The sequence below is a fragment of the Ambystoma mexicanum genome, chromosome 6p, assembly GCF_040938575.1.
Source record: "Ambystoma mexicanum isolate Mex_15411 chromosome 6p, UKY_AmexF1_1, whole genome shotgun sequence".
In the NCBI taxonomy this organism is placed as follows: Eukaryota; Metazoa; Chordata; class Amphibia; order Caudata; family Ambystomatidae; genus Ambystoma; species Ambystoma mexicanum.
Window position 1 is genome coordinate 636,250,582 of NC_090935.1, and position 18,651 is coordinate 636,269,232.

The following is an 18,651-nucleotide window of genomic DNA, read 5'->3' on the forward strand; positions in this document are numbered from 1 at the left end:
AATTGATTCTCATGTGGCGATAAAATCTAATGGTGTATAAGGGCGATGATTTAGGGGTACAAACACTATCAGATCAGATTAATGCCGAAAAGAAGATAGGAAATAGCATGGCCTTTTTTAAATTAAACAGGAGAGAGACAAGAAGGAATTCGGCCAGAGATGTCCAGATAGTGATACCTTAGATGGACTACCTTTGCCCTCTGCAAAGGTAATATTAAATTGAGGGGGACGATTACAATGTTCAGGGTATGGACGCCAACTAGGATGGAGCAGCATTATTAAGGCATTTGAAGATGAGTGTGGCAACCTTGGATTTAACTCTGGACACCACTGGCAGTCAGTGTAATTGCGAAAGATTTGGTGATGGGTGGTCGTGCGGTGAGCTCCTGTTATAAATTATATGGATTCTTATCCCCCAAAATACTGCATAGCAGAGCAGCATGCCCGTCCGTAAATGCCCCACCACCTGTGGCATGCACCCACACCAACTTCCTGCTCTGCCACACGCCCACCCCTCCAACTCGGGTGCACCAGCCACGTGCTGCTTGCCCCTTAGCTGCCCCATGCCAGCCCTGTTCGGTTGGCCTTCACAGAACACCTATGTGGCATGTTGAAGTAACGTGCGTGGGTAAGGAGGCACGAGGACACACTCTAGTTACATGTAGGTTTATTGTCCACCTCGCACAGTTAAGTGCTGCACCGGGAAATGTGGCACTGATGCTGGACAAGACGGAATAACACTGGCACATCCAGGCAGGCCAACACACGCCACCAATTGACACCTTAGGAACGCTCGCATGACACTCACCCAACACTCTAGATGACATCACCACATTCTACTAGCCTGCCCTGCTAGCAGATCCCAGCCTCACTCCCCACCCCCCATTCCTCCACCCCCCCCCCCCCGCCGCGCCAAGCAAGTGCAAGATGTCAAACTCCCAACAAAGCCTGATAGCTGAGTTATGTCCCACACAGTGCATGCACGCATCAAACCAATCAGATCCTCCCACACGTCATCCGGCATCCATCTAAATCATCCATCCTATAGACACACAGACCCATCCATCCAACTTTCCCTCCATCGATGAACGAACACCTATAAAATCAGCTAGACCTATTTGTCTTTGCAAAGGCTAGATTTTCTGTGCCCACTACATCTCATTGTTTTGTACACTGTACTATAGGTCACCAGCAAGGATCGTTTTTTTAAACGTGGAGCAAACGTGTGCTTTTTAGCGTTGATGCTCTTCGACTTTGATCGCTAGATGGCGCCATTGTATCGCTTTTACAGATTTGGAGCCATGTCAAAAGCTTTGGCGTTTTAAAAAGTCAATTTGCCGTTTCCGCAGGTGATTTTAAAGTGCCGAATACTGTACATGCTGCTAAGTGGAGCTGTGAATCAATCTAGAGTGACTGTGGGTGCTTGTTTAGTATTGTTGGTTACTTACAGGAGAAGCTTTATGCGAGGTCCAGGATTAATGGCGGTTTGGCCTCAATCATACGTATATAGGATTATGTAAGGATTCTGGGATTTACTACGAATTAAATGTTAGGGTGAGGAACTGAACACCAACCCCAGGGTGTATGATGTACTGATTCCCCCCTCAACATGAAAATGTTCTCTGGCGCTGTAGTGCTTAGGTCTTTGAACCGTCGGGTCTAGATAGACTAGTTGTTCAGGGAACACACTGTGAAGGCAGGACTCCAAGAACCAGAATGCAAAGTGATTAGCACATAAAAGACAGGACTGAGTGAAAATCTCACACCTGCATAGTTGCCAACATTGTGACCAAAAAGATGTAGGATTTTTGAAGTTTCGAAAATAATAATTCCCATAACGATGACATTACAGGAAAATACAAAACATACATTGTTGGCACCATGTAACCATTCTAAAATACACAACCCATCAAACAGCACAACATGGAAAGATGTTGAAATGTTAAAAATGTATAATTCTGAATGGTAACTTTACACCAAATTCAATTACCTAACTTCACAGAAGGTAATTACACAGCTGGTGGGCAACGTTTGCCACTGCTCTGTAGCAGCAGCCCAGGCAGTACATATTTATTGCAAGTTGAACACTGAATGACATGGTGACTGATACCCCCCTCAGTCTGATAAGCAGATGCTGTGTGATGGTGGTACGCTCTGCCACTTGCCTTCACTGGTGGTTCACCTAAGGCCTGTCCCGGCCAGAGTGCAGGGCAGAGTCACGCAGCTGTCAGTTCAGTGGATTGGTCTGAGCTCAATCAAAGTAATCACCTACCAGCCACTGTACAGACAGACTAATTAATGTATTGCATGCTTTGTCCTGGAGCTTGCCTTAGAGTCACATACATTATTTGCCACTGTAAAAAGCATTCGGATCTGTCACTGAAATCTGTAGCCGGTAGGGCTGCTTAAAAAGCAGTAGCCTACTGCCGAAATCTGTAGGGTTGGCAAGTATGCACCTAATATGGGACATCATGAGATATGTGCTCTCTCCTCTAGATGATAGCTGTTGTGACAGACCTAGCTCAGCCCTAAATGAAGAAATACGAGAAAATAACAAATAATACATGCGAGCACATTGGTTGTGGTTTCCGTGTTAATATGCACACTATTGGGTACTGCTTGGGCTCACTTATAAAAAAGAATACACAAAGTAGTACTGGGGGCAACCGCTGAACATTTTGCTTCCCTGGTCATATTTTAATATTTGGAGTGGATGGGGCGTACCTTCGCCCCTTCCTTACTCTTTACTTGGTTGGGTTTTTCTTAAATTAAACTGCAGACCGAGGGGGTGGGCTTACGGGTATCAAGGTTAATGGGTTACAAGCTGCCGGGCAATGGCGTGTAGGGCGGGGATTAACGAGAAGCATGTTTGACATTTTAAGAACAGTGAACGAGAAACCTCGCTTTCTGTTACGCGACTCTGCGTGAAAGGGAATTTCAATAAGTGAAGGAGATTAGAAGCAATTCAGAAGTGGGGGTATTAATATGCTTACGAAGAGAAGGACGAGGTTTAGCTGCAATGGCAGGGTTTATGTAGGTTGTGCCCCACCCTTAGAGCAAACCATTTCCCTAGGATGTTCAGATACCGGGGGAGGGGGTTCATGTAAAGGAATATTATCATGAGTAGCGAGTGAATGGAGAGAAGGAATTGTATTTTGGGAACTACGGTTTGTAACTGCCCGCTATTTCTAAGCATGTTTTCGGTTTGTGTCAAAATAACTGTTGTAAAGCATGCATATGAATTGTATGCCCCTTAAGCGGAGGATGATTGGTACTTTCCATTGAGTACGAGGGAACTTGCTGCTATAAAAGGAGAACTCCTCCCATTGGCTGATCAAAACTGCCAACAAGATCTCATTGTCAGTCGGTGTTAAACTCTGGCTCTGATGTTATGACCGCAGCCACGCGCAGGCCTGTGAATAGGGGGAGTTTTTGTTCTGGTCCGCTCCAAAACCGCCATTCGCCCCTCCCCCCACGTCCCCTCTCCGCCCCCCTCGAGATTTCGATGTGACATATTACGTTTATAGCCGTGAAGCCCTAGGCTCTAGGGGTCGGGACACCCAGACCCCCCACAGGTGTGTAATTAACATACAGCTCGTCTATGCGTTATGTAAACAAAATGTAGAGCCTCCTAAAATAACCCACACCAGCAGGTGTTTTACAATTCAGGCTTTTCCTTTTTTATTACCTAATTGATAGCAATCGGAATTGGGTCTATATGGGAACAACTGGGCAAAGTGGGTGTAACCGGGCATGACTTCTGGAGTCAGTGACGCAACACCATTGAGCTGACCGGGTTTCAGAAAAACCCACCCTCCCCCAATAAATGCTGGGCTATGCTGACTCGACCTGACTGACCTACAGAGCTGTGGCTGGACAGCACAGGGCATAGATGTTAAACGGCACCTGGTCTTAGCTGTTAACAAAGGCCCGGCTATTACTAACATAAAGCATTTAATTATTGGCACCTGCATTCATATGCATACATTTTTAGGCAATTGAAATCGTGACGTGGGGTTAGTATTTGCATGCCAGGGGAGTGATTGGGAGGGCAGAGCAGGGACAGGAAGACTGCTCATTCTCGCAGCAGTCCTGCTTTCAGGCTTAAAGGAGAGAGAGTTAACTGCTTGTAACATTGAAGCTGCACTAGAATAGTCTAATTAGAATGCGTTAAAAAGTTGGATGTCCCCCAAACAAATACGTTTGCCCCTCCCCCACTGTGTCTGAAGTTAGCGACCCTCTGCCAAAATTTGAAGGCCCCCCGCACCCCAAATGTAGGTTTCATTTTGCCCCGTCTGGAGTACACATGATAGTATACCGTGAATGGTATGCTTTCAAAGATGTATTTTTGTTCCACTGCCAATGACCCGATGTTCACTGCTGTGTCTGTGCAGTCCTCAATAAGCGAGGGCTGATACAAAGTCATGGTGAAATAATGATGAACAGCAATCCAGCTTAGAGTGCAGTAACTGTTGCCATGATGCCTTTTCTTCTAGCTTGGATGGCCCCTGGTGGAGCTTAGCCTTTGTCCCCACCCCTAGATTTTGCAGACCAGTAAGCAGGGGAGCGGAGACCCCAGTCATAACATAGATGAGGTCTGGGTGCCCAAACAGAACGCTAAGGCAGTGGTTAGGCGACTTGCACATTAGAGGCAAGGCTGAGAACCTCAGGATCAAAGATGTAGCTTGTAGCTGAGGTCAAAGGGAGAAATGTACTTCAACGATTTTGTGACTATACATGTTACAACAGGAATTTGCATATAGAGCGAGGCTGGGGGGCCAGCAGAAGGGCAAGGTGGTTGGACAGCTTGGACAAGGTGTATGTGGCCTATGCCACTTGGAATGTGTTGTATGTGAGACCTTGCCAGACATTGGGCAGTTCTGGTAGTGAAAGGATCTGCGCTTCCCGGAATCGGAAACCCTTCGGTGCTGGTAATGCAGTGACCCGACCCCTCTTCTGAGTGCAGAGATGGCGCTGATGTAGTGGGGCTACCTATGAGATGGATGCTTGTGTGAATGTAGGATTTTCGGGGGGTGGAAATAGAATGAGGACAGCAGCAACAGAGGCATCTCTCAAAGTAGCCCCAGTCTGTCACATGTTAATGTTAATGTTAAAGGTCATTTGTACCGCGCACTATTACCACCGGAGTGGTCCCCTGGCGGCTCTGAAAGAGGGAGGGAGGGTGGGTTAGTGGGTGGAGGCTGGAAAAGTGCAAGATTGCAGTGATGTGCTGTTGGCAGCCTCAGCCCGGTGGTTCCGTCGGCTGGGCCTGGGGTGTATGCGGCCGGTAGTCGTCGTGTGCTGATGTGCGAGTCTATGTGTGTTTTTGTTTTGTTGTTGCAGTGTAGTGAAGTTCGTGCAGTTTGCTGCGCTAGAGGTTTGTGGTTGTGTTTGGTTTGGAGTTTGAGAGGTGTATGCAGAGAAGGAAATTGTTAGTGGTATTGGTTAGTTTGTATCTCTATCCTGGACTGAACCGGTTGGGCTCGTGTAATCTTACACGACGGGATGCTTGTACACCCTGAGCCTCAGGAGGTACGTGCCCGTTTTTGCATTTGAGGCTGTTTGAGGATTTAGCTGTCCCCTCCGCCCGCTCCCTTAATAACCTTGCATGCTCCTCACCCCCTCCACATGACTAGCACAGCTGCTAGTGTCCATACTTCCGATTGTGTTGTGATTGGTGGTATCTTGTCCGTTCCACAGCCCCGTGGCAGACAAACATGGTCATTGGGTGTCTTGCAAGATTCCAAGGAAGGAAGGACATTTTGAGAGACGGAATTAAGTGTATTCTCAGCAAAATAAACAATTAAAAGGAAAGTATTTAATTGTAGACACATTGTAAAGAGGCACTTAAGATTTTTAAATATTAATTTCAATGATTACTTCCAGCATATATTGCAGTCATAATAAGAAGGTCAAACGTGTCTTACTGAGAAAAGCACATTATTAAAAATGCAGAATAACCATATACATTATTTTCTGACTGAAGATTATGATTCCAAGATGGACTGTATGGTACACTCCTATTTTACTATTTCGAAATACACAATTGAAAAAACTTATATTAGAAGAGGACAAATAGCAGCAACGAGGGTTCCTGCCTTCTTTGCATAAGATCGAAGAACATACGAATGATGGCAGCAGATCTTTATATTTGAAAAAATATTCTTGTGATGAAAGAGTTGTATGTTTGAATCACTAAGTACATAATGCACATTGGGATTGCTTCTTATTCAATCTTTCACAACATTTTCCGTAACATTAAAGACTCTTTAACCTGGAAAAATATATACTCATTGGGTAGACTTACATTTGGATGTGTAGATAACACGGTTGCTACATCTGACACTCCTTTGAGGAGATCGCATGACAGGTATTATTGGCAGCAACAATTGCCCAAGACATATATATTTTTTAATGATAACCCAATATAGTTTAAGAAATGATGCCTCCTCAGACATCATTACCAATAATAATATATTTAATCCTTAAGTTTTATAGTAGGATATATCTCAAGAAAGAGCTGCAAGGACACCCAATGCCCTTTCACTCCTACTGTGCAAGGCAGTAGCTGGGTGACATTAACGTATGATTTCGTACACTCAAGGGTATTAAATATTTTCCCAAACGTGGAAGCAGCTGTCAATTTGACTTGGTTACGCTTGCTGGACATTAACAAACAATACACCGAAACCCACCATTTTAGTGAATCATAGTTGCATTCTTGAAGTCCAATGACTTACTGTGTGCTGCAAAGAAAAACACTAACTATCCAGGAAACTGTGAGAACTAACAACCCGACTAAATTGCATTCTCGGTTTGAAAGGAAATGGGTAACTGGGTTCATATTGTCCGCTTGCATGTTGATTAAAAAAAGAACGTTCATCCTGCTGTTTATATATAAACTTGGTGCTGAAATCTTGTGCATGGGGAAAATATCTGTAGACACAGTACTCTGGCAGCAGAATTTAGGTACAGAGTCTGCCAAATCCCAATTTCTTCCGGGGTGGAGGGAGGGCATTCCTCTCTTCTGGGGCCTATAGAGGGAGGGGCAGTGGTCTTCCTCTGATCTTACATTCCTGGAATGAACAGGGCTGTTGTGGCTTCCTTCTATCGCCCATGTCTTGAGAAGCAGGACCAGATGGAAGAAAGAACTCTAGTGGGGCTCGGGCAATTTCCAGTGTTGTCTGCAATGTCTTGAGATGTGACTATCTCTGAGAAGGTGAGGCAGCATGTCTGATTTGCAGTGGAGCAATCTGTTGCTTGTCTGCCTGCTTCTGGCTTTGGCGCCTTCCCTGGTAAAAGAGTAAGCTGGAGCTGGCTGAGCCGAAAGGCGAGCTGATGAATGGGTTGCCTTCATTGTGAAAACCGGGACATAACTCAGGAGTTAAGAAGACCTAAAATAACCTAGAAAGCAAACCAGGAGTAACCAAGTGCAGTGGCTTTCCCGATGTGGGAAGTGGGGAGAAATGCCAGCATATTTGGCACAGCCAGCATGGACATATTGTTTCTTGGTATCATTACTGGCATTATGTGTAAAGCAAACATGAGTATGTTCTTATGTGTTAATACTGGCATATATGGGCACAGCCAGCATGAACATGTTTTTTATACTATCATATATTGTTGGAAAAGGCATAATGTGAATCCATTGGAAAATTCGCCTGTGCTCTGTTGGTGACTGGCATCCATTGGATAGGTTAATAAAAATCGATTGCAAACTGTTTGGCTTTTTACCCATTTGTTCATAGAAGGTGTTTTTTTTTAAATGTTTTCTTCCCGATTGTTTGTGGTACACATTTACGCCCCTCAAATTAAAAGAAAATGACACTTATATTTGAAAGGCATCAAGCAGGTAAGCAATAACAGCACTATCTCCCGAATACAATATATTCAGGAACATGTGGGGCTTTATTGAAGATAGTGCCACTCCTGTATGCTTACCCACAGCCATCCATACACATTGTTGGGTAACTAGTTTGTGCTATATTGACTTTCAGGCACCACTTTGCAGCCATGTTTTGGTGGGATATTGTCTAGTTTTGTTTTTGTTTCAACATTTTCTACACCTTCCTCCATAAAGCTGGGAAGAGGACGCCATTGAATGTTTGTAATAAATTACAAAAACTTAATGTAATGAGTATTTCTGACATTGGGTAATACCCATTTTTATATAGCGCTAGCTCACCTGAGGGCATCAAAGCGCTGTAATAATAGTTGATATCATTACCCACTGCTAGCTACTCAATGTATCGACCTCAGAAGGACGAAAGGCCGAGTTGGCCCCGCCAGGTTTCAAACCCTCATCAGCAGGCTACGCACAGATGTCAGAAAAGAGCGCTCAGCTCACTGTGCTATCTGACCGGTGACTGGGTAGAAATGTTGGAATGGAAGAGGCATAATGTATGTTGTTTTACCCAAGAGCATGTTCTGCAATTGCAGTGTGTTGCCTAACGGTGTAGAGAAGGGTAGCACGAGCCGCACAACCCTAGTGGCCACACTTGGTGGCACCCCTCCCAGTCTGTGTGGAGTTATAATATAAACAATAAAAGAAGGAAAGTCAAAACCACTTGCCTTCTGCTCATCATACGCTTTTAATGAGCAGCATTGCTTTGAACAATATCAGTGTGGCAGAATGTGCTGCTTTTTCAGGCTCGTGGGAAACCTTGAATTAGTGAAACATAGCAGCAGAGTCTTCAGCTTCCTGTTTGACAGTGCACCTTAAAATCTCACACTGATGAGAATAAAAGGTAAGATGAGGTAGCACAGTGCCATCTAGACCACACCATCTGTGTTGTGGAAAGCCATACTTTTGTGTCTCTCTATGGAAATCTCTCAAAATTCATACAGTACAGGTTTGCCCTATGGTCGGGAGTTCTGACACCAGGCACACTGAATGCATGTTACATATGCACACTAGCAGGTGAACTGGTGAGGGTTTGTGAAATGCTCTGAGCGACCTCAATCCAACACCTTTCCATCCGAACTAAGAAAGCCTTGTTGATGATAAAGATCAATTACTAACCTTCCAACTTTAGCATGAAGAAACATAGAGTGATGGATAAATTACTTAGCTCTTGGTAATGTTCTTTCAGATCGATTAGCCCAGCTGAAAATGTTTCAGCCACCAGTGGTTTCAGTCTAGCTCTGCATCAACTCTGCTTGGTGCTGTTGGGAGCCTGTGACACCACAGCTCACTTCAGGGTCAGTATGTAAGGAGCCGGCAGTGCCCCATGACCACAGTTCTGCCTTTATTCCTAACACTGCAGAATCGCAGATGCTGTTCAAGTTAGCCACCATGAGGGCACAGCTAGGAGGACAATGAGGAATCTGTAGGGGGAAGGACTAGTACACCAGAAAGAACATTAATGAGGGGTAAGTAATTTGGTCTTTTAGCTGATTTCTTGCTGCCACAGATCTTCAGCTAAGACAGAATCCCAGAGTAGAGAAGAGTGTGAATGCATCACTTACACCGGGAGTCTCTGGAGAACCGCTCAACCAAAGCAGGTGTCCCAACCCGATAAGGAACATATGCCAGAGTCCTTGGTGAACATGTGCAATAAAGCCTATGTAACTGCCTGATAAATGTACAAAATGGGGATGCCCCCTCTGCAGGGCAGAGGCAGTCACCAGAACTCTAGTGGAATGAACCCTGGGATCATCAGGCACTTGCTTACTGAACAGGAGTAGCCATCTGAAATGCACGTCATGATCCACATTGACCGGGTCTGCTTAGTAACAATCCTACCTGTATGGGTCCCAGAGTAACCAACAAAGAGCTGGCCATGTTCCTGATGTACCCCATCTGAAGGGCATAGTAACTGGAAGCAGTATTGAGGTCCAAATTGTAAAACCTCTTGGATGGTTGAGGGGGACAGTAGAAAACAGGAAGATTAATCTTCTGTGAGAGATGGAAATCTGACACGAGTTTAGGAAGTAAGGTCGGTCTCACCTTAAGAATTATAAGAGGCTTTATAGACAAGAGTCTGGAGCACACTCACTTGCTAGCGGTGGTAACAGTGACCAGGAAATTCACTTTAAGAATGAGCAACCTAAAAGCAAAGGAATGCCAGTGTGAACATGGAGCCATCATGTTGAATAATCACTGCAAAAAAGTTTAAAGGTGGAGATGGAAAATGAGGAGACCCCTTGAGGGTCTTCGTAAAGACTGCAGTAGCATCCAGGTCCCACTCAGATTGCCAATCTGAAGGGCCAATAATGACAAAGAGAGCAGGAAATCAAGAACAGAAGAGGTCAGCCAAATCAATATGTCAACATCTCTCCACCGACACCATGGCAAACACATATGCCACATGCAGGCATACATGTATTTGGTAGCAGGACTCCTGGAAGAAAGGAGCACATACTAGACCATGTCAGACAGAACCCACTCCTGCTCCTTGCACCACTCAGTAGAGAAGCATGAAGGTTGAGGCTGGAGAGTCTTAGGTGAAGAACCCAACCTGTCAAATGGGAGAAAAGATCCACCCTCACCAGGAGGTGCCAAGGACAACAAATGGACAAATTCAGAAGTACCGGGTACCACATCCTTCGAGCCCTGACCTTGGCGATCAGGACTGTGGTAGACTAGAACTTTCAGGTCTCCTGAGAATCTGTGGAAAGACAGGAATCCGCAGAAGCGCTTAAAGGGGAGTGAAGATTCCAATCAACAATCAATGTGTTTCCTAAGGCTCCCCACAGAGGACATGCAGAACAATGCACACTTCCCTTGGATGCTGGAAGTTAACAGGTACACCTGAGTGGTCCCCAAAGTGTAAAGAGCTCACCCAGAACCTCCAGGCAGAGCTCCTAGGCATGGAAAATTGACATCTGCCTGCACAAAGCATCCACAACTATGTTCCCTCTCCAGCAAGATGGGCAGGCCACAGGGGTCAGTATTCGCCAAAACCTAGAACTATGGTTGAATTGCTTTCTTGCACAGAGGCAGCGATCCCACACCATTTTTCTTGTTGAGGTAATCCAAGTCGACTATGTTGTCATGACATACTTGTCCCACACGGAATGAAGAAACACAACAAGGGCCAGCCTGATGTGCTCCCTCACCTTGGCAGAGGACCACAGTCTGCTTACTGTTATAGCATACAGGTGAGTGCCCAATCCTTCAGGAAAGCATCCAAGGCAACCGTCAAGTGTTGCAAAGGGTGCTGAAAATGCTCACCCTTTAGCCGTTTGTCTTTCCAGGCACCACAACAGGTTTTTTTAATTCTCTTTAAGAGACATGTGGCAGGTCCATCATATTCCCCTGGATCTGAGAGCACTGACATTGAAGCAACCACAGTAAAGACCTCATTCACAACTGGGCATCAGCCACATAAGATGCAAAAAGGCAGAGACTGGGACCTGATGCTGTGTTTGGAAGACCTGTATCATCTGCAAGCTGCTTGCTACCTGTTTCTCAGAATGGAAGGCCCTGGCCATCTCAGTGTCTAGAGCCGTTCCAATGAATTAGAGTGACTAGTACGGTGAGATGCGGGACTTCTTAAATGTTTATGGAGAAACCCAAATTGTGAAACAGGTGTGGTCAAAAACAACAGATCTAGAGTGTGAGCTTGCATGAGTCATGAGTCAGTCGTTCAAATAGGGAAATTCATGAATCCTACCCCTTCTCGGATGTATGGCAAGCACAGCCAACCACTGTTTGAAGACCCTTAGTGCTGAGAAAAGCCAGATGGGCATGATCTTTACCTGAGAATCGGAGTTTCCAACCATTAACCTCCGGCCCTTCATGTGTTATTGATGGGTTGGCATCTGGAAATAGATTTCCTGGAAGTCCAGTGGCACCAGACAGTTCACCACTTTGAGGCCCAGGAAAATGTAAGACAAGGTGACCATCTTGAATTTGTCCTTGAACAGGTACAGATTCAGCAGCCACAAATCCACTATTGAATGTAGCCCTCGGCATAAAAAAAAAAGCAAATATCAGACCTTCTCTCTCTGCTGTGGGCAACATCTAATGGTGCCCTCCATTAGCAGCTACTGAACCTCCTCTAGCAGGAGGACATCTGGAAGGGGAGAGGGATGAAGTTAAAGACGGTGGTCGAATGGGTGTTGTATGCAAGGGTAGAGGGATCCTTGTGACATGCTTTGTAATACCCAGCAATAGTGATGGGGTCCAAGTCCTTGAAAAATATGGATCACTTCCTCCCACCAGAGTGGAATGGACAAAGTCCCAATTAAAGTAGTTTTGATGCAGCTGGAATGGTGGAAGTTGCCACCATAACTTTCTGATCACCTATGTCTCTAACCAGGTGATAAAGGAGGTGTAGGACCTAAAGGGATGGTCCCTGGTAGGGAAGACAGCAGGCTGTTGGACAGCTACACCCTGGTGTATTAGCGCCAAACAACATTTCAGGGAGCTTGGACATCTGGGGCAAACCAGGAAATTCTCTTCCAGGAGTGCCTGAACAAGATAGATCCTGTGACCTTAGCATGAGCAACACAGTCTCTCGTGTCCAAACTAGACTGCAGTATCTGGTTTGCCACCTCCTTGCCATCTCCACCAGAGAGGTAAATCCATCCTTCATTCCCTTCATTGGCGGTTCTCCATAGCCTTAAAGATCACAATCCTCCAGGGTTGGGTGTACTTGGCTAGGGCACAACTGGCATTCAAAACTAGGCTGACAAAAGCAAATGTCTTGAGCCCCATGACATAAGGTTTCTTGCTTTCCTTCTCGGGGGATAAAGGGGGAAAGGTACTTGACCCGACAGTTGAGGCCTCCACCACATGGCTCATAAGAGTTGGATGTGTGAACAAATATATGTGATCCACGGGATCAGGACAATGCTTCTTGGCAAGGTCCCACTCCAAAGTGGAGTAGAAGTAGGTCTTCCTTAGTGGTCCTTCTTCAAGGATCCCAGTGAGGTCAAACTGACCACCAGATTCACCAGCTCAGACAAACCAATGGTCTGTCCAGCCTTGTCAGTAGTCTTTTGAAAATACACGTGTTTCCCATTGGTTGAGGTGTGCATGAAATCAAGCTTTGGCTAGTTATCCAGCATACTGGCATCCCTCAAGGAAGGTGCAATGTGGTTGGATGCTTAACCTGGCCGTAGCGGGAAGTCCTCCACCTTAACCAGAGTCGAAGAGGTCTAACCCATATGGGGCAGGATCACCTATCTCATTAAAAGTCCTGACCATTTTTGACATAAACAGGCTCCTGGAAACCAGGGAATAATCCACTGTCAGGTCAGAGCTGATCAACGCTGAAGCCGGTACAGCAGCTCCCAAAGGGAGGGATGAGTGGTGCTGTGGGGAGAAGTCGCCAAAGATAGTGCCTGAGCAATGCCAGCAGGCATGTGGTTGTGGGCCGAAGAGGTGCCACTGCTGGCTTCAATAAGCACAGTGGACTCTGGCTCCACCACCCAAGGCGAAAATGTCAAGCAAATAGCAACGAAATGCCTCAAATTTCTCTGCAATAGAGGATCTGGTGGGGAATGGTATCTTCCTCAGAGAAGTCCTCATCTCTGGAGTGCAAGTGAAGGCTCCTCTTTCGGGACGAGAGAAATGGGTGTCACTGTAAGATGCCACTGGAAGAACGAGATCTCTTGCAGTGTTTCTTCTTGTCCGCTATAGGGCATAGAGCATAGCAGCATGCTCCTGGAGCGCCTTAGAATGCACAGATTGGCAAGAGACACAGTCCTCTGTGTTATGCTTCCCACCAAGATAGCAGAGGTATACCTTGTGGAGATCGGGAACAGACATCCGGCAATCACTGCAACACTTGAAGTCTGAGGCCTTTGGAGTATTATGCATGATGCAATAGTAACATCAGTTTGTGACTTTCCAAGTAGAATACTGAGTGCTTGAAAAAGGGAACTGAGATTGTAAGGCACTACTGGCTCATTAGATCCTCCCAGTGATGTCACAACTATTGTTTTGTTTCCAAAACAGAGCCGATACCAAGCCACGCTGGGCTATCAGGTTGCTGAAGAAAATGTCCAAAGAAAGCTAGCACTAGAAAATGATATATTTCTGATGAGGAATCTGTGTAAGGAAGGAATCCAGTAGACACATAAATTGTGCAAATCCAGGAAAGGAATTTGGTAAAGTAATATTTTAGACAGAGCGCAACCCATTATTTTTGTCCAATTTCTGGCACACTCTACTGAGTTCCACCATAGCTCCTCCTGTAAACATGCTGCAAAAGGATTCTATGTTCATTACAACACTTCCCTCCCTGTGCTACACACTACTTGGCTCTCTATAGAAAACTGAAGTAGAACACTCTTTTTTGTTAATGTGCAAATCGGTTGCTTTGGCACTTTACTAAAATGTGGGGGAGAAGCAGTTTAAGAGTGGAGCGAGTGGTTGATGATCGGCAGGGAGATGGAAACACAGAGAAGAATATTATAAAAGGTAAGTTATGTTTAATCAAAGTGTTCACAATTATTACTTGGACCTGTACACAAGAACAACAACGCTTGCAAAAACAAACAACACCTAAAATGTCAGAACAAAGTAACGATATTTAAAATGTGTGGCTAGAAGGGCAGTTGAAAAAAAGGATGAAGGTAACAGTATGTGGCTGCTTCTTGGTCTGAGATGTTGGCCATACACCTGGCAGAAATGGCCTATATAGTGCATTGGTGTGCTGTTAGTGAGGATTTACAGTGAGACAGAGTATCTGTAGGGGCAGTAGCCCTGGGAGTACCATTACAGGAGCATTCAGCTGCCAGGAAGATCAAAGGGTGTCGGGATCATGGATGAAGAGACAAGAAAGAGGAGGCGAGTAAAATATTTATATGGAAAAGCCTTACTCTATCTAAACACAGTTAAATGATGGCACTTAAGTATACCGCTTTATCATTAACCTATGGTATCATGTTATGTTACCAATTCTTATAAAGCGCACGGTTGCCCGGAGGCATCATGGCGCTAAGGAGAGAGATAGACAGACGCCTCAGTGGATCAAAACAAGTGGGTTTTAACCCATTTGATGTGCATTACAGCGCCTCGAGTTCATTCTGTAATAGTGAACCTTACACATTATTTCAATCAAACAGTTATGTTTAAACAGTTTGGATTTCAAGTTACCTTGATGCCTTGGGCTTGGTGATTTACAGTTAACATTTTCCCTTTGATGATAATTGTGGCAACTCAACTCTTCAGAGGAAGAACCTGCCATTCAAAGAAAAAAACAGATTAAGAATGTGGAAATGTTCATTAATGTCAAGATGCATGCTGGCTCAGCCATTCTGCGGGATCCCTGATGTCCTGCAGACTTCTGCACCAATTCCCAAAAATGTACCATTTGCATGTAAACACACCATTTATTTCACAATATCACCTCTGGAGTTGGCTGGAGAATTCTGTGACAATTCTAACTCCAGTTATGTATCGGATTGGTAAAGTGGCTTCTGATCAATACAGTGTCTCCACTGAAGATTCTTCATCTTTGAAATGTCCGTCTACAAACTGGGACATCTGAAACTTTGAATCATGCTTACACAGCACTGGGTGGTACCATTTACACCTGTAGCACAAAATGGACAACTCAGATCCCCACCAGAAGTGACCGCATCCTTGGTGCATACTTAAAGCCCAATAGTACTTTAGATACCTCCAATCAGAGGAGGACTGGGAACATTACAAGGAGATTGAGAGGATAACCGCAGGCAGATAGGGATACTACAGAGAAGACACTATATATGAAGGTCCAACTTTACCTGCAATCTATGTAAATTATCCTTGTAATGAATACTATCTCCTCTTCAGATGTTTATCTTTGAAAGAGCCTTCCATCAATAGCTAACAATTTAGGGAGGAGAGGACTCGGCTGCAGCAAACAGAAAAGGGATGCTCTCCACTGAAGATGTGTTGTACCCGACATCTCCCAAAGAGAGCTTCTCCCCTAGCATCTTATGCCAAACAGTACTGCTTATAAAATGTACACAGAGTAGGCCATGTTAGTGTTCTGTAGATTTCCTGAATTGGTCCACCTCTCATTAAAGCTGATGTAAGGCAATTTTGGCTACCTTGCATGGTGCAAAACACTGGGGGTATGTAAAAACCAATAAGATGGCCAAATACATTGCCAAAGTTAAACCGAGATTGAAAATATGTAACAAGTGACCTGGACCTTTTTCCGGTCCTATATTGGATTAGAATTTGGTCTTCCCCAACCCAACATAAATACTGGGATAGCATTCTGGATATGCTGACACAAGAGGGGGGACTCACTCTACCCTGGTGCAGGCACATAAAGAGTATTATGAATAAACCTGCCACCATTAATGGCAAAACAGCATCTGTGAGAAACCTAGGGGTATTCTCCCATCCAGATCCAGAGAATCCTCTATTCAGGTGGCCAGGGGAGGGCCATCCCTTTTGGATCCCAACCCTGGGGGCAGATGAGCGAGAGAGGATGCCTTGGGTAGGGGAGCCCGGGGTTGTATTATGGGGAATACCCCGGGCTAGACACAGTATTCTGAAGGGACAATAGTGGGGGAAGAGAAAGTCCTGGATGCTTTCATGGGAAATGTTGGCTACCGCCACTCGTATCCAGGTGTCACACCCTTTCAAACAAGGACAACGTTCTTGTTTTGAGACCCATTGATCCTCTACCTGCCCAGGTTGCAGGGGATACCATCAAGACCCCAACCCGCAGACATAAGGAAGGGGGAAACCATTAAGATAAGGTTAAAGATGTTCCCCCTTCAATGTCCACTCCCTAAAGAAATAAAAGCAACTCAGTCTAATCTCCAATCCCATTTCACTTTACAGCCCTCTCCCTCGGCTTCCATAGGGTATTTCTAAACCCATTCTATCTCCCCCTCCGCATTTCCAACCAGTACTGGGACAAGAAAGGGCTCGAGGAGAACGGTGTGATGATACACTGGCCCAGTGTCCTTGAGGGGCTGCAGCGTGGTGAGGGAGCCGTGTCTCCAACGAGCTGCTGGCAGCGTTCAGGAAAGAGGTTGTTCCATTGCGACCTGTGCCAGCACCAAGAGTGTCTGAGGAGCAGGCGGTGAGACCCGGACCTCAACAGTGTGTATCCTGAAGGGACTGCCTGTCAAAGCGGTGCGGCCCGGTGAGTTTTGTGAAAGCAGTGAGAGAGAAACTCAGGAGCATCCGTGTAATGGCAGCGGAGCAGGAGAAATGCACAGAATATAAAGCAACACCAGGAGGACAGAAAGTTTCAAAAAACGGTGCAAGTAACCCGCAAAGAAAAGGGGGTACAAGTGAGCACCGAAAGAACAAGAAAAGCATTCGAGAGGCATGGGAAGGAAAAGGAAGGTGCCAGGGGCACAGAAAAGGGAAAGCAAGCGAGAGACTGTGCAAGTCTGCACAAGAAAGTAAGAAGGGTACAGGTGTATAAAAGAAAGTAAGGAAGGTGTTGTAAGGAAGGTGCAAGTGTGAACAAGAAAGAAAGCTGAAGACACAACGAGAACAAGAAGGGGTGCAGGAAGCACCTGAAGGTGAAAGATTAAAAGGAAGAGCAAAAAATGAAGAGAGAGGCTAAAGGTCAGAGTGGTCATGGTTAGGAGCGAAGAACTTGGCTTTTTCAAAAGTCTCTGATGTTACCCCCTGAATGGATTATATGTGAAAGAACTGTATAGAAGAGAAAGGTACATCCTGACAAGTTGAATTTGTGCTTGAAATTAAGAAGAGCCTAAGCTTGGGGAAGGGAGCCCTGAGAGGGTCAAGCCTAATTTGTGTTTGAGATTAAGAGAGCCCTAAGCTTGTGGAAGGGAATTCTGAGAGGCCTGACAAAGTTGAATACTTATTGGTTGATGCTGAAGGAGTTGAGGCTTGGGGAAGGAAACCCTGAGAAGCTTGAAGAGGAACTGTGTGTATTTCTTTTGGCTATGTTTTGGACTTAGAAGAGTTAAAGCTTGGGGAAGGGAACTCCAAGGAACTAAGAAATTGAAAGTGTTTGAGACCACTATAAGAACTGTGTTTCCTATTTTCTGTTGAACCACTATCTTTTTCTTTTAAGAGACTTCCTAGAACATTTTGTCAAAGAGTGAGGGCAAGCATAGGTTTAGACACAAACAGATTTTTCTTTTGACTTTAAGACTTCGACGGCCCTTAGACACATCAGTTAAGGGAACCATCCCTTTAGTGTTGGGGCCAGTTAGGCATTACACCAACCCAGGAACTTTAGTAAATAAAGGTTTTGAAACTAACATCTTTGAAACTAACATCTTTGAGGCTGTGTCTCCCTTGATACCATGCCTGTCTCACAATCTTTAAGAGCGTATATAAAGAAAGGGTAAAAGACTGCATCTCTGCTGACTGTCAATGGAGTGGGTTACTATGTGAATGTAGGATAATAAAAAAACAACCAGGCTTTGAGCATTATCTCGATCTCATGTATCCCAACTGTGTGAGATCTCTATGCATGAGATTCATAGAGGGCACACAGGAATTTGTTTATCATTTTTTAGTCTTTTGTCCAGTATTTAGTGATCTGAGAGCAACCATCCCGATTCTCCATTTGAAAAATCATGACATTAGTTGCGCCTGTGAGGCCATATATTTTTGTAAAACAACACAGATTCCAGGATCTTCGTATTGGTTTCTAGCGACCTACACAAAGCCTGGCTGTGCAGAGGCAAAAAGGACCAGTGCTGTCCTATCTTAAACTGACATAGCATATATGTATTATCAGGGCTCGAAATTGGGATTTG

General features: G+C 45.1%; 1 protein-coding gene across 6 annotated transcripts in view; it reads right to left on the bottom strand.

The window, feature by feature from the left end:
- Positions 1-18,651, bottom strand: part of ARHGEF28 (Rho guanine nucleotide exchange factor 28) — a 1,591,074-nt gene that overhangs the window by 14,024 nt on the left and 1,558,399 nt on the right. For all 6 annotated transcript variants that reach the window (XM_069627491.1, XM_069627492.1, XM_069627490.1 and 3 more), the window contains one exon: positions 15,053-15,136. In XM_069627491.1, coding sequence (XP_069483592.1) covers positions 15,053-15,136 — 84 coding nt within the window. The remainder of the gene's footprint in view (positions 1-15,052; positions 15,137-18,651) is intronic.